At 35.1% G+C, this 15,459-nt stretch overlaps 2 protein-coding genes across 2 annotated transcripts in view; one reads left to right on the top strand and one right to left on the bottom strand.

Annotated features, from left to right (window-relative positions):
• The window catches only part of LOC117326483, a 41,130-nt gene that overhangs the window by 17,962 nt on the left and 7,709 nt on the right, over positions 1 to 15,459 (bottom strand). The window contains exons 6-12 of the mRNA XM_033883233.1: positions 13,073 to 13,142; positions 12,768 to 12,899; positions 12,361 to 12,400; positions 6,096 to 6,235; positions 4,749 to 4,795; positions 549 to 761; positions 189 to 235 (exon numbers count right to left, since the gene is read on the bottom strand). Of these exons, the coding sequence (XP_033739124.1) occupies positions 189 to 235; positions 549 to 761; positions 4,749 to 4,795; positions 6,096 to 6,235; positions 12,361 to 12,400; positions 12,768 to 12,899; positions 13,073 to 13,142 (689 nt within the window). The remainder of the gene's footprint in view (positions 1 to 188; positions 236 to 548; positions 762 to 4,748; positions 4,796 to 6,095; positions 6,236 to 12,360; positions 12,401 to 12,767; positions 12,900 to 13,072; positions 13,143 to 15,459) is intronic.
• On the top strand, positions 911 to 10,168 carry LOC117325701 (UV excision repair protein RAD23 homolog B-like). Its single transcript, XM_033882122.1, has 9 exons — positions 911 to 1,077; positions 3,730 to 3,811; positions 4,414 to 4,496; positions 4,705 to 4,847; positions 5,132 to 5,369; positions 6,071 to 6,200; positions 7,158 to 7,288; positions 7,780 to 7,953; positions 8,366 to 10,168. Exons 1-9 carry the CDS (start codon positions 1,012 to 1,014, stop codon positions 8,489 to 8,491), a joined length of 1,173 nt encoding a protein of 390 aa, XP_033738013.1. The 5' UTR covers positions 911 to 1,011; the 3' UTR covers positions 8,492 to 10,168.

Genomic DNA, 15,459 nt, shown 5'->3' with positions numbered 1-15,459 from the left:
ATAATTTCTTAAAGATCTGATTATTTAAATGAAATATTAGTGTATTTATAATGTCTGTAAATAAAGAGAAATAATCTTACATTAATTCTTACTGAATCATTAAATATTTGTTGTCTATCATAGTTGTTTACAGAATAGAATTTTACCAGGAGTCAAACAATTCAGATTTATTCTTTATCATAACTTACTGTTTTGCATTCAGTGGACACTTTATTCTTTTCCTACCAGTATCAATCTGCAAGAAACATAGACACATACATTGTATATGCCCGGTACTTTTACCTGCAGAGGATTCACTGCATTAAAATAATGTTTCTCGAGATCATGTCATTCGATGACTTGTCATAGTTCAGACCTCCCCATACAGATTACAATCCTAGATACAATTTATCTTTAGGAAATTAGCTTCGTAAAACGTTATTACTATTTTTAAAATATGACGAACCGCAAAAAATCTTTCAACTAGCATGTACATGCTGCCCCTATGAAATAACTAGTGAAACTGAAAGTAGACTGTCTCGATATAAAAAGATTTCAAGTACTCTTACACCAAGCAGTCCAGCGTGTTCTGCACAATAGACCTGCCCTTGGTTTGGTCTAAATCTACAATATCTTGTTTTTCTTTCGATAAAAAATGCACAGTTGCCTTCAGGTACTTCTGCTTTTTCTGAATTTGACATTTTTACATCACGACCACGTGTGGAACCGGAAGTAAACATGGGGTTACCGATAAACGCAGCAACGGTATTTCCCTCATTCGACTGGCATTTATAATATTAAAAGTGTGTACCTTTATCTTTAAAAATAAAAACCGACTTTAAAAGTCTTGAAAACATGAAATGCTGATTTCGTTTGATAAATGATGTAATGATATGTATAAAAAGTTAAAGTAAAATAAATTTACTGCGGGTCGTGACGTCACATAAATGGCGACTGGTATTACGCTGCTTTGTCGGGAATAATTTACTCAGTTTGTTTTATTGTTTACCAGCTTTACTGTAAATTCGAATCATGTTGATTACAGTAAAAACTCTGCAGCAACAGAGCTTCAAAGTTGAAGTGGATCCAGAAGAATTGGTATGTGTATAAAAATGCTAAAAAGCTTTAACTGAAATTTTGTGGTGTCATCTTGGAAAACATGGATGAGAGTACCGGCCGTCTGGCGTCGTTTTCATTTCTTTCATTTGTGTAGTAGGACTGCTGTCGATTCAGCTATGGAAAATTTGAACTTTAAGTGACATAATTATATGATTTTAAACAAAGTATTTCGATTTAAAGTGCATTTATTTCGCAGACGGTTTGGGTATTCGGTATTCGTCTATGTATCATATCTGCATCATCATCATTCCTAGGCATGTTTCCGTTTCAGAAAAGATGACTACTGTACTGTATGACGATAGTTCAGTTATCATAATTGATTATTTTCAGCAAACAAGAACCATTTGACAAATGCCTAATTTTGACTTGATTTACCTTTTTTAAAATAAAATTCACAATGTATCGCTGACTTTGCTAACTTAATGTACATAGAAATCTATAGAGCAACAAAACAGATTCCAGGATTGATCAAGATAGATTGACGATTCTAAAATTACCAACTAAAGATAAGTTCTACATCTATCAAGGAGTCGCCTGTAAAATACTTGTAAGACCATCCCTAGAATAAATATACCTGCTCAATTTGAGACCCTTACACTAAAACCGACATAAACAAATTACAGTGAACACTGTCTAAACCGACACCATTGGGACCACATAATTAGGCTGGTTTGTAGAGAGTTCTGAATTGTAGAGAGAGTGCTTCTGTGTAGGCTTAGGAAAACCTTCAGGTGTTTTTATAAGATCCAATTTCATATCCAGGGACAGTTCCTTCCTTACCCTTTTAGGTGAAGATCTTTCTTCATCTGTTAATATAACTGTTTAAGAGGTGTGCGTGTCACCATGTTTTAAGCCAAAACGATACATTTACAAACACATAACACTATGGGTATTAATTGACGAGAATATGCATTCTTGATTGTACGTAACAACTGTTCGAGTGTTTATCCAGCCGTGGCCAACTGTACGTAAAAACTGTTCGAGTGTTTATCCAGCCGTGGTCACTTGTGGACAGTGATGGTGAATGGTCAGTTGATAATCTACATGTGTGGTAATTACACCTGTAGCCACCGTTACAGACGAAACATGAAGGGGACCGACGCCGGTTTATACAGAGTAGATTTACTATACTATACAGAAGGAATGGGACCAGAATATAATGCCGGATTACAGAATAGACAGAGTCCAGATTATGCAGAGTTTCTTTACTATAAATAAAGAAGGGAGGTTTAATTTTGGGACCAAATTATTTGGTCGGTTTTAGCAAATATCCGGATTGGACAGAGTGCACTGTCGAAATGGTGTAGTGTATAGTAGATAGAGCAGGCAGATAAGTCACCAACAATTTAAAAAACACTTCCAATGTACATGTTGGTAACACGCTTCAACACCTTACAATTAACTGGCAATCACTTGAAGACAGAAGGATAATCATGTGACCGAGAACACTACATAAAACTACATGATAAGTCAAATCAATATTAGAAAAGACCAGCTCATACCTCCTTCCCCAACACAAGACACTGCATGGAACTCATATAAAACACTCTCATGTAGAATGCAGGTACGACCGTATCAAGTCAGATTGTCAAATCATGGACACTTAAACACTTTCTAAAGCCAGGGATGGATAAGTTTGATTCACATGGATACATAGTAGTGAAAACCCTACAAATGTTTAAGCATATATCTATAGGGTTATCAATGCTGTACCAATACCCCTTTCAAGAAATACAGGTACCCTTATCAGTATTTGCAAGAATAAAAACATTAAAATCTAATGTATAAAAAAACTGAAAAAAAACTGTGATTTTGTTCAATAAATGTTTCAAACACTTCCTAAAACTTTACTGCCATTTTGATGTAAATGCTGATCCTAGCTTTACTTGTAGATTCGATTCGTATCCAAATGTTTCATGTTAGTTGTGCATGTTGAAATGTCAAAATCAGAAATTAATAACTGACTTCAGATTAAGTCTCTTTTAAGAGTGCCTATCTTATGTTTTTGTATCAAAAATATATATAATTAAGTTAACATGAAAATTAAGAAACTATATAACAGTGAACATTCAAAACGAAAGTAGACCTGTGATGGTCAATGGAATCAGAAGGAAGAGGTCGCAAGTTTGTTCCCTTGTTTTTTCACATTATCTACAACTGTACTACATCATAGCTTGACAGTCTACTGGTTCCCAAACTGTTCCCAATTAGGCATTTGAAAATAATGGTAAATACTCTATCAAATTATCATGAGCGACCGATATTGATTTAAATTTAAACTAAATAAGTAGAAAGACACCGTATATATATGAACTATATATTACATGAAAACGCAAGAAATAAAAAATAATTTTGCCAGCTATATTTCCAAATTGTCTGCTGCATCAAGTAAGCTGATCATGAGCAGTCTAGATGGCACTGCTGGCATGGCTGCTTCAAATGTTTTATTCAGTTTGACCAATCTCTTACTAAGAGGTTTTTACATGTTTTGTGGGCAGGGCTTCAGTATCTGAAATTTTGTAAGCTTGTCTATATATATGTATATGGGCTACCTATAAAAATTAGTTTAGTATCAATTATATATTATAGTCCTTAACTAACTTCAAACTTGAATATTTACTTTCTTTGCAGGTCAAGGTCCTCAAAGAAAAAATAGAGGCAGAAAAAGGCAAAGAAGGATTTCCTGCAAGTGGACAGAAACTGATATATGCAGGTTTGTATTGTTAAGAAGAGCTAGTTTTATATGCCTGTCAAATTTTGACTGATGAAATATGAACTACAAATCTATAGACTGTCCATCCATTGATCCATCTATCAACAATTGGTTAATCAAGTCTCTGCAAGGACCTTTATTCGATTCCAGCTGGATAATAATATGTAACAAGGTTAATTTGTTTATGATTGTTCTGGTTGGGTCTAACTACCAGTGAGATGCATTGAATGCAAAATTGTGTTGTTTTTTTCTTCTTGTATATGACTTGTTTTGGTCTAAATTCCAAGTTTATTATTTCCTCTGTGTTATATATATATATCCATACAAGTAAGGATTTATAAAATGAAAATAACCCCAATCGATCAAATTTTTGACCACACTTTTGGGCGATTTGGCTTGGGTTCAATTTATTTGAAATCAACTTGAATGTGCAATTATGTTTCTATTCCAAAACGATCCCTTTGTGGCAGCTTTAATTTAGTGAGTAAATGTAGTTTTGAAACAAAATGTTACTTATGGAAAAAGGATACAAGTGTTTTAGATAACAGGTGAGCAATTCCGACACAAAAGCTAATTGACCCCTAATGTTTTACAATTTATAGGAAAAATTTTGGAAGATGACAAGAAAGTTGCAGATTACAAAATTGATGCAGAGAAGAGTTTCTTGGTTGTTATGGTGACAAAGGTAATAACTAGACTGTTTTTATTAATTGTTGACGCAGAAGTTTTATCTGGTAATGGTGTACTAGGAATTAAATAGATTGCCTTCAAATTATTTTTATATTTGAAAATAAGACTGAAGTCTAGATATGTTCCTTGCTTCCAAGGTCAGACTAAAAATAATTAAGTCTGTAGAAAATTTTATAAATGATCACCATATTCTGTTTGGTCAGCCAAAAGCAGCAACACCTGCTGCCAAACCTGCTGAGACTGTTACTGCGCCTCCCCCAGCACTGGTTGTAGAATCGACACCCCCAGCACCACCTGTAGAACAACCAAAGCCAGAGCAAGAGAAAATGGAGGATAAACCTACCAGGTATAACAATTACACAACAGGTGATCTCTTTCTAGCAGTATGTCATGGGATGAAATACATGTGATACTTGTTTTATTGATTTTAATAAGTATTACCATAGTTATAGTATCATTGTCAGTTTGTGGCCCTATCTTAATATGTAAGCAAATGATGACTTGCATGTATACAAAAAAATGATGACAGAACTGGTGCATTGACTGGACAACATACAATATGTTGATGAAGAAAGTCGCAGAATACATCCCATTACTACAAAAGTACAATGATGTGTATTTCTTTTGTAGCCCTCCTGCTGCTACCGCTACCACAACAACAGCATCGGCAACAGAAAGTACAGCCAGTACGACAGAGAGCAGCACAGCTACTGCATCTGTGTCGGCAGAAAGCACACTAGTTACAGGCCAGGCTTATGAAAACATGGTTGCAGAGATCGTCGGTATGGGTTTTGAAAGGGAACGGGTCGTGCAAGCGTTAAGAACCAGTTTTAATAATCCTGACAGAGCTGTGGAATACCTGCTTACAGTAAGTACAGCTAGCACTGGAAATATGAACTAACAGTTCAGTAATGAACATGTTTATTTTATTGGTTTTGTGGGTTAAAAGGTAAGACGATTTTCAGTTGAGTTCAGCTATCTTCGTATCAAATGTCAACCATTTCCTTTATGGTCTTTTGACACTTTAAAGTTCGGCATGTCAACTGCATGCCCCACTTTGTTATACGTGTAGTAGTTGGGCATATTAATTAGATGCCCCACTTTGGTATACATGTACTTTTATGTAGTTCGACATGTTAATTAGTCAGCCCCACTTTCGTATACTTGTGCATGCTGTTCCTGTTTCCATGCTCTGACAGCATCTAGTTAGGTTATGAAGTTGAATATTTGTAACCTGAAGGTGGCTATTCATTTGATAAGTCATGTTTATTTTGCCTTGATGCGAGGAAAATTAAGTATGTTTAGATATATTTACCATCTGGGCAAAAATAGCAAAGCACCAAAGATCCAAAATTTAAAATACTAACAGGCTTTAAAGTTTTTAATATTATAGTTCATGCCTTGGATCAATCATCATTTTAGCCTTGATACTGGAATAGTTTTCTTTGATTATTCAAGTTCTTTTTAGAATCCAGGGAACAAACCAAATATCACGCTGAAGATTATTTTTAATTTTAAAGTTAGTTCCACCTTTAGGAGTAATAATAAGGCTTTTAAAATCTTGTTCAGGGTATTCCTGAATTCCCAGCGGAACCTCCAGCACCAGTTCCTCCTGCTCCAACGCAGTCGGCCCCAGCCACAGCTCCCGCACCAGCCACAACCTCGTCAGGGAACGTCACTGCAAACCCAACACAAGGAGGTATGTACATTGATCTGTACATCTGCTGAAACACTCTGGATCAGTAACATAGATGTTGGAAAGGAGGAATTTCATATTCAAGAAATAATTCAACTGTCTCAGAATGATATTCAAATGTATTATTTGTCTTGCCCTGATGACAGGGCAGAAAGGATCATCACAGTACCATGTTAAGATATTGATTCAGAATCAGCATTGGATGTTAAATAACAAAAAAAAACCTACACATTTTTTTTGTTTAACAATTGCAAAGCAAATTAAATCAGCTTATTTTCATCATTCTGTTGGCCCTGATGGAAGCGGACATGGGGTCTTATATAATTAGGGAGGGGTGGGGGGGAACTTGAGTACCTGCAAAAAACCCACATGGTCATGCAGGTGACCCCTATTTTATTTCATATCTGATCGGGAAATCAAACCCCGAGTCCCACTTGATTTGCACTCTTCTCATTCTAGAATATATCTTCCGGTCACTCGATTTGTAGCTCTTCTTCTTCTGGAAGATCTTCTACCTCTTCCGTCTCGAAGCTGGAAGATTTATCTTCCAAGATGGCGGTGACCATGTTTAAGTGTGCAGTGATGAGTTTCACTAGAGAAGGATTTATGACACATACATGCACATGTTTGTGTCATAGTGTTCGAGAAAACTTAAAAACTTGTTTGTTTGTTTTGGGTTATGTTCTTCCGGTTTACTCGATTTACATGTAACAGAATGCGATCTTCTTAGAAGGCTTCTCTTCTGAGAAGAGTGCAAAGCGAGTTGGGCTCTGGCTGTCTAGACAAAAGGCAAGTGTGTTACCACTGTGCCACTTGACGACACAGTTGTTTAATACACAATGGGTACTGTATGGATATTCATTACATCAGATAGGCATACAACCCATTTGATACTCTTGTTTGAATGAAATCATTGTTATTTATATGTACACTTAAGTTTCACATGTTTGCTATTTTCAGAGGAAGATACCTTGGCATTCCTTAGAACACAACCTCAGTTTAATCACATGCGAAGGCTTATTCATCAAAACCCTTCTCTTCTTCCTCAACTTTTACAACAAATAGGTCAATCAAATCCCCAATTATTACAGGTAAGAAATTGTAACACAAATTACTTACAACTAGTATACTACCCAATATCATGACTTATCATGCTGCAGTCATAAAATTTAGAATCAGATTATTTTTACTTAGGTTTGTAAAACTTAATAACATTAGTATTATAATACCAAGGCCGAGTTGTTAAGTTAAACTTAATCACTTGATTAGTGAAAATTTCATTTCCTCTTTACTCCAAAACTTGTGTGTGTGTTCTTTAAAATAAGCAAGGAGGAAGAGACTGACGAGAGCTATAGTTTCATATAATTTTATCAAGTGAGTTTTACCAGAAATTATTTTATCAGGATTTTAAATTTGTGATTAGCCTCATCACCTTTTGAATAACTGGACCCTGATAGTTCCTCATTAATTGGGAAAATTAAACCAAATTTCTGATACATCTTAAAGGTATATTCAAAATTAATATAAAAAAAAATTAAAATCAAAATTAATTTTTTTTTATAAAAACTTCCTTTTGTTGTAGCTTATTAGCAGAAATCAAGAACGATTTATTGAGATGTTAAATGAACCAATTGGTGAAGAAGAACAGCAGGCTGAAGGTGGTGGCATGCCAGGTGTAGGAGGAGCACCAGGAGCTAATCCCATGGGTCAGGGATATGTTCAAGTCACACCACAGGAAAAAGAAGCAATAGAAAGAGTAAGTACATATGTGTTATCATGATCCGGTGGTTTTTCTCCGGGTACTCCGGCTTTCCTCCACCTCCAAAACCTGGCACCTCCTTAAATGACCCTGGCTGTTAATAGGACGTTAAGAAAAACAAACCAAACCAAACCAAAAGTTATCATGAGAGATCATTGTAGTTGATATCTGTAGGCAGTGTTTCTTAATTAACATTAAAATGTTTTTAGTTTTTAACTTGATTTAAAACTTAGTGACTATATGGCTATTAGTCAATCAAGAAAGTTTTCCAATAATCTTTAGATTAAGTTAGACTGTGTTCTTAACAACAGATCAAAATACACAAATAAAGTCTGGGTGTATTGAAGATTACAATAGATTACTACTTTTGTTCTGTTTGAATCCACTGAAGTTTTATTTCTATTTACAGTTAAAAGCATTGGGTTTCGGAGAAGGAATGTGTATTCAGGCATACTTTGCCTGTGAGAGAAATGAAGAATTAGCTGCCAATTTTCTATTGTCCCAAAATTTTGATGATGACGATCAACAGAGCTGATTCACCTTAAAGACTTTGTATGTTTAGAGGAGCTACATGATGGATGTATCCAGCTTGTTACACATATTGACACATTATATTAGCAGTACATGATACCTACATGGAGAGTTCAGTGATGGGTAACAGCAGGTCATACATCTGTGAAATAGTGTCACGTTGAGAAATCTGTTGGTGGTTCACAGGTTGTATGGTATTCTATATGACAGTGGTGTAGAGGTGGGGAGTCGCAGTGCCTCCCATGTGACGCTGACAATTTGGGGAGTTATGTGGTAGTGATTAAATTCTATTTACATTTATCATTCATCTCTTTGATTCAACAAGTTGTCACCTATAAACATCCCTACATCAGCTGTAGTTACATAGAATGCAAAATCATTTCTTTGCATTTGGAGTATATACCTGTGAGCATTTTGGTGATTCGCTGTGTAATTTTAATGTGAATTTCTTTTTTCTATACATTGGATATATAATTGCAGTCTGTCATTACTTTGATTTATATATATTTTCCCCAAATTTGTTATGTAAAAGTTAATGCATGAATTGCTTGGTGATGCTGTAACTTGTAGAATTGTGTTCTTGCACACCATGTTACCTCATTTGATATCCGCCAATGTCCATTGGTAGATTTCTTTAATGATGAGGTAATTCTGTGTACTAGTTGTATCTAGTATACAGTTTATTCATGATATGTTTTCAAAATGTTCATGAAATAAAGCCAGATTTATACTTAATGCTTAACTTTTCATCATTTCTGTTTTTGGATAGATCACTGCAAACTCCTAATCAGTTGTTAATGCCGATTTATGAAAAAAATAATGATGTTTTAAGGCTGATCAACAATGGTTTGCATCTTGCTGCAAAAATAACATTCACAAAACTGGTTCTGTTATACAGTTACTGGAGTAATATCAAACATATTTACTTTGATCGGCTTATACAATCCCAATTTTTATCCCAAGAAAAAAGCTAAATTGTTTTCCATTTGCAATGTAACACTTTGGAGTCTTCAACAGTAATTTTACAAACTCATCAAGTTCAACTACGAAGTTTTTTTTGGATGCCATTATAATTACAGTTCACAATACGTTATAACAGCCACAACACAATTGTCTATGTTGTTGGACAAGGACTATTGGTAATGTACAACATGACAAGCTAGTGACAATAATGTACAACATGACAAGCTAGTGACAATAAGTTTTACTCTGTTACTCATCCGGGATATCACTGTTTTGTGAGATACATAGACAGGATATGCTTCATTAATATGCATGTACGCTCACACCTGCTTTGATGAGTTTCTGGTAATTTTTATGCGAACCACTTTTAAACAGCACATCAATAAATATTTAATATGAAGTAGGTCAGATAGTTCCTAGCCTCGGTAAGGAAGTTAACATACAGTAGGTGGCATGTCTGGTACATAATACAGTCAAGGTTTGTTACTAATAACTTGGAGATCTATATTATCAAATGCTTATTTAAGTTTTTGTTCTCATTGCACTTTATTATACAGTGCATTTTAGCCTGAAATTCCCCAGCTTTTTTCATATTACAAATTTAAAAAGTTTGACTATTGGAGACTTTGTGTTGGGTGTGTTAGACAGACCTGTCACAACATACCAATATAGTAAGTTTGGGAAACGAAACAATTAAAATAACATTTGTAATACCAAACAGTTGGCTTTACTTATCTGTAAAATTTGATGGATCATTACCTGTATGTGTATACTGTAAATGAGCACAAAACAAAAGGTTTATGATCAACAAGCATACTGGGTATTGCGAATGCAAATTCAATGCACATCCCCTATAGCTACCTGCCACCACCAGCTATTACACTGTAATGATTTATAAAGAAACATGGATTTTCTAAAAATATAATATAAAAAAACCAGGAGACTTGATCCAACAACCCTGACTTGTTTGAGATATAAAGGTCCTTTATCATTTTGTGAAGTTTGATCAAAATCCCTCCAGTAATGAAGATGCTAGAGAGCCAACAAACTGAAGTGTCGCGTACATATACAAGATGGATGCAGAAGAAACCAATTGTTGGTACACTATCCTGTATGAAGATCTTTCATCCACTAATGTTTCCAATGGAAAAATTCTGTTTCTTCTATCACATTCACATATCACATTATAATGGAGGTCATGAAATTGATGAGAAATTTATGTATTGTAGTTTGATTTCTAGAGATAAATCTCCGATACCAATCGGATAAAATGATTCAAGTGCCTGGTACCAAGCTACTGAATACTGGAGAGACAGTTCTTATTTCTAAAATTGTAATACTTGATCATGATTGAATTAGATTAAAGCAAAATCATGCATTATGGTCAAGATGCTGTCTGATTTCTGCTGCTTACGAAATCTGGTAATTTTGAGAATATCTTTCACTGTATCAAAGAAATGAAAGAACCACAATTTATTTTTGGACAATTAAAACGAAAGCATACCAGTATAATATTCCACCTTTAATATACCAAATGTTGAATGTAAACAAAGTTGATTATTTTGTATCATAAAATAAACATATACAGAAATATGCAAAAGTATAAGGTCACAATAATTTTTCTACTGGTATATATTATATAATAATTCTCTAAAAGTTTGTGAAATTTCAAGAAAAATCTATTGAAAAACAAAGGCTTAATTCATTGTAAAAGAACACCCATTAAATTTGAATATAACATACAAATTAAACCCAAAAACAATGATTAAATAATGACATTTTGAGGGTAAATAATATGACCTATGAATTAAAAAAACTTGTATTGGGAACACAATTTTTACAATTTAAATTTTAAAGCTTTCACCTGACTGGGACTAATGCTCATCTAATTGCACACTGTGTTTGAAGAGTGGATTGATGATATACAATGTACTTAGAAATAAGTCTAAGCTATATATACTAACGGTTTTCTTGCATTATTAAATAATGCCTGTGAGGAACTTCATAATAAAGGTAATGAAACAAATATTCATAACATGTCCACATGATATGACACATATATGTTAGTGAACAGAACCCACATGATATGACACATATACATTAGTGAACAGAACAAAGATTAAATACAGAAATCTATAAATAACTAAATTCAACTGGATATACAGTGATTATCACATCTCTGGATTAAAATACAATGGGGGGGAAAGACTATTTCTTAAGCCCATAAAAAACAACAAAAACACAAAAAATAACCCTGATTTCCCCTGTCCATATACAATGTACATATTCTTATAGTTTTAAGACCACTACACATATTTGCTGAATATCGATAACGGGTGTAGTCGTCTCAGCCAAGTTCAGTAATAAAATTGATTTAAAACATTTATTCCAATGAACATGACAAGCTACATGTAATAACTAGTTTTACAATCATCAGGAAAATATTGTATAAAGCACAACCAAGAAAATAGAAGAGTGTATATGTAACACTACATTCCAGTTTAAATATCAAACTTTGTAACCTCACGCCCCTGAGCACATATGATAAAGCCTTAATCGTCAATATTGATGGTGACTGTTGATAAATTACATGTACAATTATGTATATAGTTTTACAAATCATGTGATTTTGCCATGACTCATCCCCAGTCTCTCAAGTTAACATATCTAGTGTTTAACAATACAAGATACAAAGTGACAAGATGACATCTTTCAATAGGAAAATAGTTTCTGATTATGACCTCACAACAACAATAGGAGCCGCATCCCTAGAGGATAGATATCTAATACCAACTGCTGTCATGCATGTGACATTCCATACTATTCAATTACATTGAAAAGGCACTACCCATTTTTTTTCTTTTGAATTTTTTCCAAATAACACATCCCTGGTCCCATCAAAGTGTTAGCCCGTAGTCTTTGATCCATTTCAGTCCATCTTCTGTTTTACCTGTTTAAAGACAATTTTCAATATGTATAAATTATGCTATGCTTGCAATTGACCAATGCAGTAGGACAGGAACTTAGAATAGTAGGAACACTTCTAGTATTTGTGAATATAGTGTATTACAAACATTTCACATTCTTAAAAGTCTTACAGTAAAACATGTTTAGTGTGGACATGCTTAATATACATTTGTTTCACTCAAATTTGTATGCTGCTTTAGTATGGCATGTATTTCATTTCCAAAAATGATATAACAAAAGAACAACATCTTTTATAGGTATAAGCAGGACACCGTTAAACTAACTGTTTATACATGAAAATCATAGAAGCTTTTATATATTAATGAGATAAAGGGTATGGCTGAACTGACCTCTAGGAATGTACTCCAGTCCTATGTACCCCTCGTATCCCAGGTCCTTGAGGAGCTTGAAGATGTACTGGAAGTTGATCTCTCCATCAGTGGGCTCACCCCGGTCTGGTACTTGGGCAATCTGTATGTGGCCTTCAATAAAGATAAGTACATTGTACTTACTTCTGACAATAAGTACATTGTACTTACTTCTGACAATGTCTATAGTTCAGAGGTGTCATGGAATGAACTTGTAACTATCTGTTATGTAGTCGCTAGTCAGTAAGTTGATTACCTAATTTTACGACACTTTAATGTCTACATACCTATGTAAGGAAGATATTTCTTCAGATTCCCAGTCAGGTTGCCATCCATGATTTGGATATGGAAGAAATCCTGTAATCAGATAATTATCTGGGTATTTAAGAAACTACAACCATTGCTGCATAGAATAAAAACTGTAATTACATGTATAATCAATTAACAAGGAAATTTTCCTCAAATTAAAGATACACATTTCAATGTAATAGTTTTGTCTAGGAAAGGTTCAATTTGTTCCCTTATATAATGGATATTTCTTATTATAACATATTCATTATGTAAGAAATATATATTTTTAATGCAAACTCGAAACTTCTTGACTGATTTTGTTTAAAGGAAAATATAACTTTGTCATGTTTGTATGGAAAAACAAAAAAACACATTTAAATATATGTCTTGTCTCTCCCACTTTACCAATGTACATGTAGTAAATTTTTAAGCAAACTCCAAACTTAACTAAAATTTCAGTATTTTTTCCAAAAACAACTGAAAACTTCCACATTGTAGTATGGGAGCACCCTGTATTCATTAAAAGATATGTGTAAATATTGAGGTATTGCAAGATAAATATGAAATAATGCAAAATCACTTAATCTCAAAATTCACCTAAATATATCTTTTTTACCCCGAAAACGGCTCTTTCTGAAAAGTGAGAGGAAAATACATCTGGTATTGCGATTTTGTTGCAAGCGAGACAACAACAAAAACAAGAGGCCCATGGGGCCTGTATCACTCACCTTGTTGGATTTGACCAAATGTCAAAATAATGTTCATGTTCAATTTGTTCATACACATACTCTCTAAGGGACTGAAAGACCCTATGGATTATTTTTACAACCTAATTGTGAAGAAACTAAGTCCCTTAGGGTGGGGAAAGACCCTTGGGCCTCTTAGACTCCGCCCCTCAGGCCCCTGGGTGTTCAGAGTAAAATTTATACAAACTCTAGATCTGTTCCCCTCCCCCCAAGGATGTTCCTGACCAAATATGGTTCTAATTCATTCATAACTTTATGACTTGTAGCGATTTAAAGACTTAATCTCTATTTCCCCTATTTGGCCCCGCCCCTCAGGCCCCTTGGGGTTCAGAGTAAAAATTTATACAAACTTGTTCCTGACCAAATTTGGTTCAAATTCATCCATAACTTTATGACTAGTAGCGATTTAAATGATTAACCCTATTTCCTCTATTTGGCCCCGCCCCTCAGGCCCCTGGGGGTTCAGAGTAAAAATGTATACAAACTCTGTTCCCCTTCTCCTGAGGATGTTCCTGACCAAATTTGGTTCTAATTCATTCATAACTTTATGACTAGTAGCGATTTAAAGGATTAACCCTATTTCCCCTATTGGGTCCCACACTTAAGGCCCCTTGGGGCCAGACCAACCGTTTATACAAAATTGGTTTCCCTTCACCCAAGGATGTTTCAGACCAAATATGGATCAAATCCCTTTATTCCTACGGAAGAAGAAGGATTTCAAAGAATTTGCTATATTTCCCCTATTGGGCCCCATCCCTAAGGCCCCTGGGAGGCCGACCCACCGTTTATACAAAATTGGTTCCCCTTCACCCAAGGATGCTTCAGACCAAACATGGATCAAATCCCTTTATTCCTGCAGAAGAAGAAGGATTTTAAAGAATATGCTATATTCCCCTATTGGGCCCCACCCCCCAGGCCCCTGGGGGGCCAGACCCACCGTTTATACAAAATTGATTCCCCTTCACCCAAGGATGTTTCAGACCAAATAAGGATCAAATCCCTTTATTCCTACAGAAGAAGAAGGATTTCAAAGAATTTGCTATATTTCCCCTATTGGGCCCCGCCCCTCAGGCCCCTGGGAGGCCAGACCCACCGTTTATACAAAATTGGTTCCCCTTCACCCAAGGATGCTTCAGACCAAACATGGATCAAATCCCTTTAATCCTGCAGAAGAAGAAGGATTTTAAAGAATATGCTATATTCCCCTATTGGGCCCCACCCCCAAGCCTCTGGGGGGCCAGACCCACCGTTTATACAAAATTGGTTCCCCTTCACCCAAGGATGCTTCAGACCAAATATGAATCAAATCCCTTCATTTCTACAGAAGAAGAAGGATTTTAAAGAATTTGCTATATTTCCCCTATCGGGCCCCGCCCCTAAGGCCCGTGGAGGACCAGACCCACTGTTTATACAAAATTGGTTCCCCTTCACCCAAGGATGCTTCAGATCAAATATGAATCAAATCCCTTCATTTCTACAGAAGAAGAAGGATTTTAAAGAATTTGCTATATTTCCCCTATTGGGCCCCGCCCCTAAGGCCCCTGGGGGGCCAGACCCACCGTTTATACAAAATTGGTTCCCCTTCACCCAAGGATGCTTCAGATCAAATATGAATCAAATCCCTTCATTTCTACAGA

The sequence above is a fragment of the Pecten maximus genome, chromosome 4 (genome assembly GCF_902652985.1).
Source record: "Pecten maximus chromosome 4, xPecMax1.1, whole genome shotgun sequence".
Taxonomy (NCBI): domain Eukaryota; kingdom Metazoa; phylum Mollusca; class Bivalvia; order Pectinida; family Pectinidae; genus Pecten; species Pecten maximus.
This window is presented reverse-complemented; position numbering and strand designations above follow the sequence as displayed.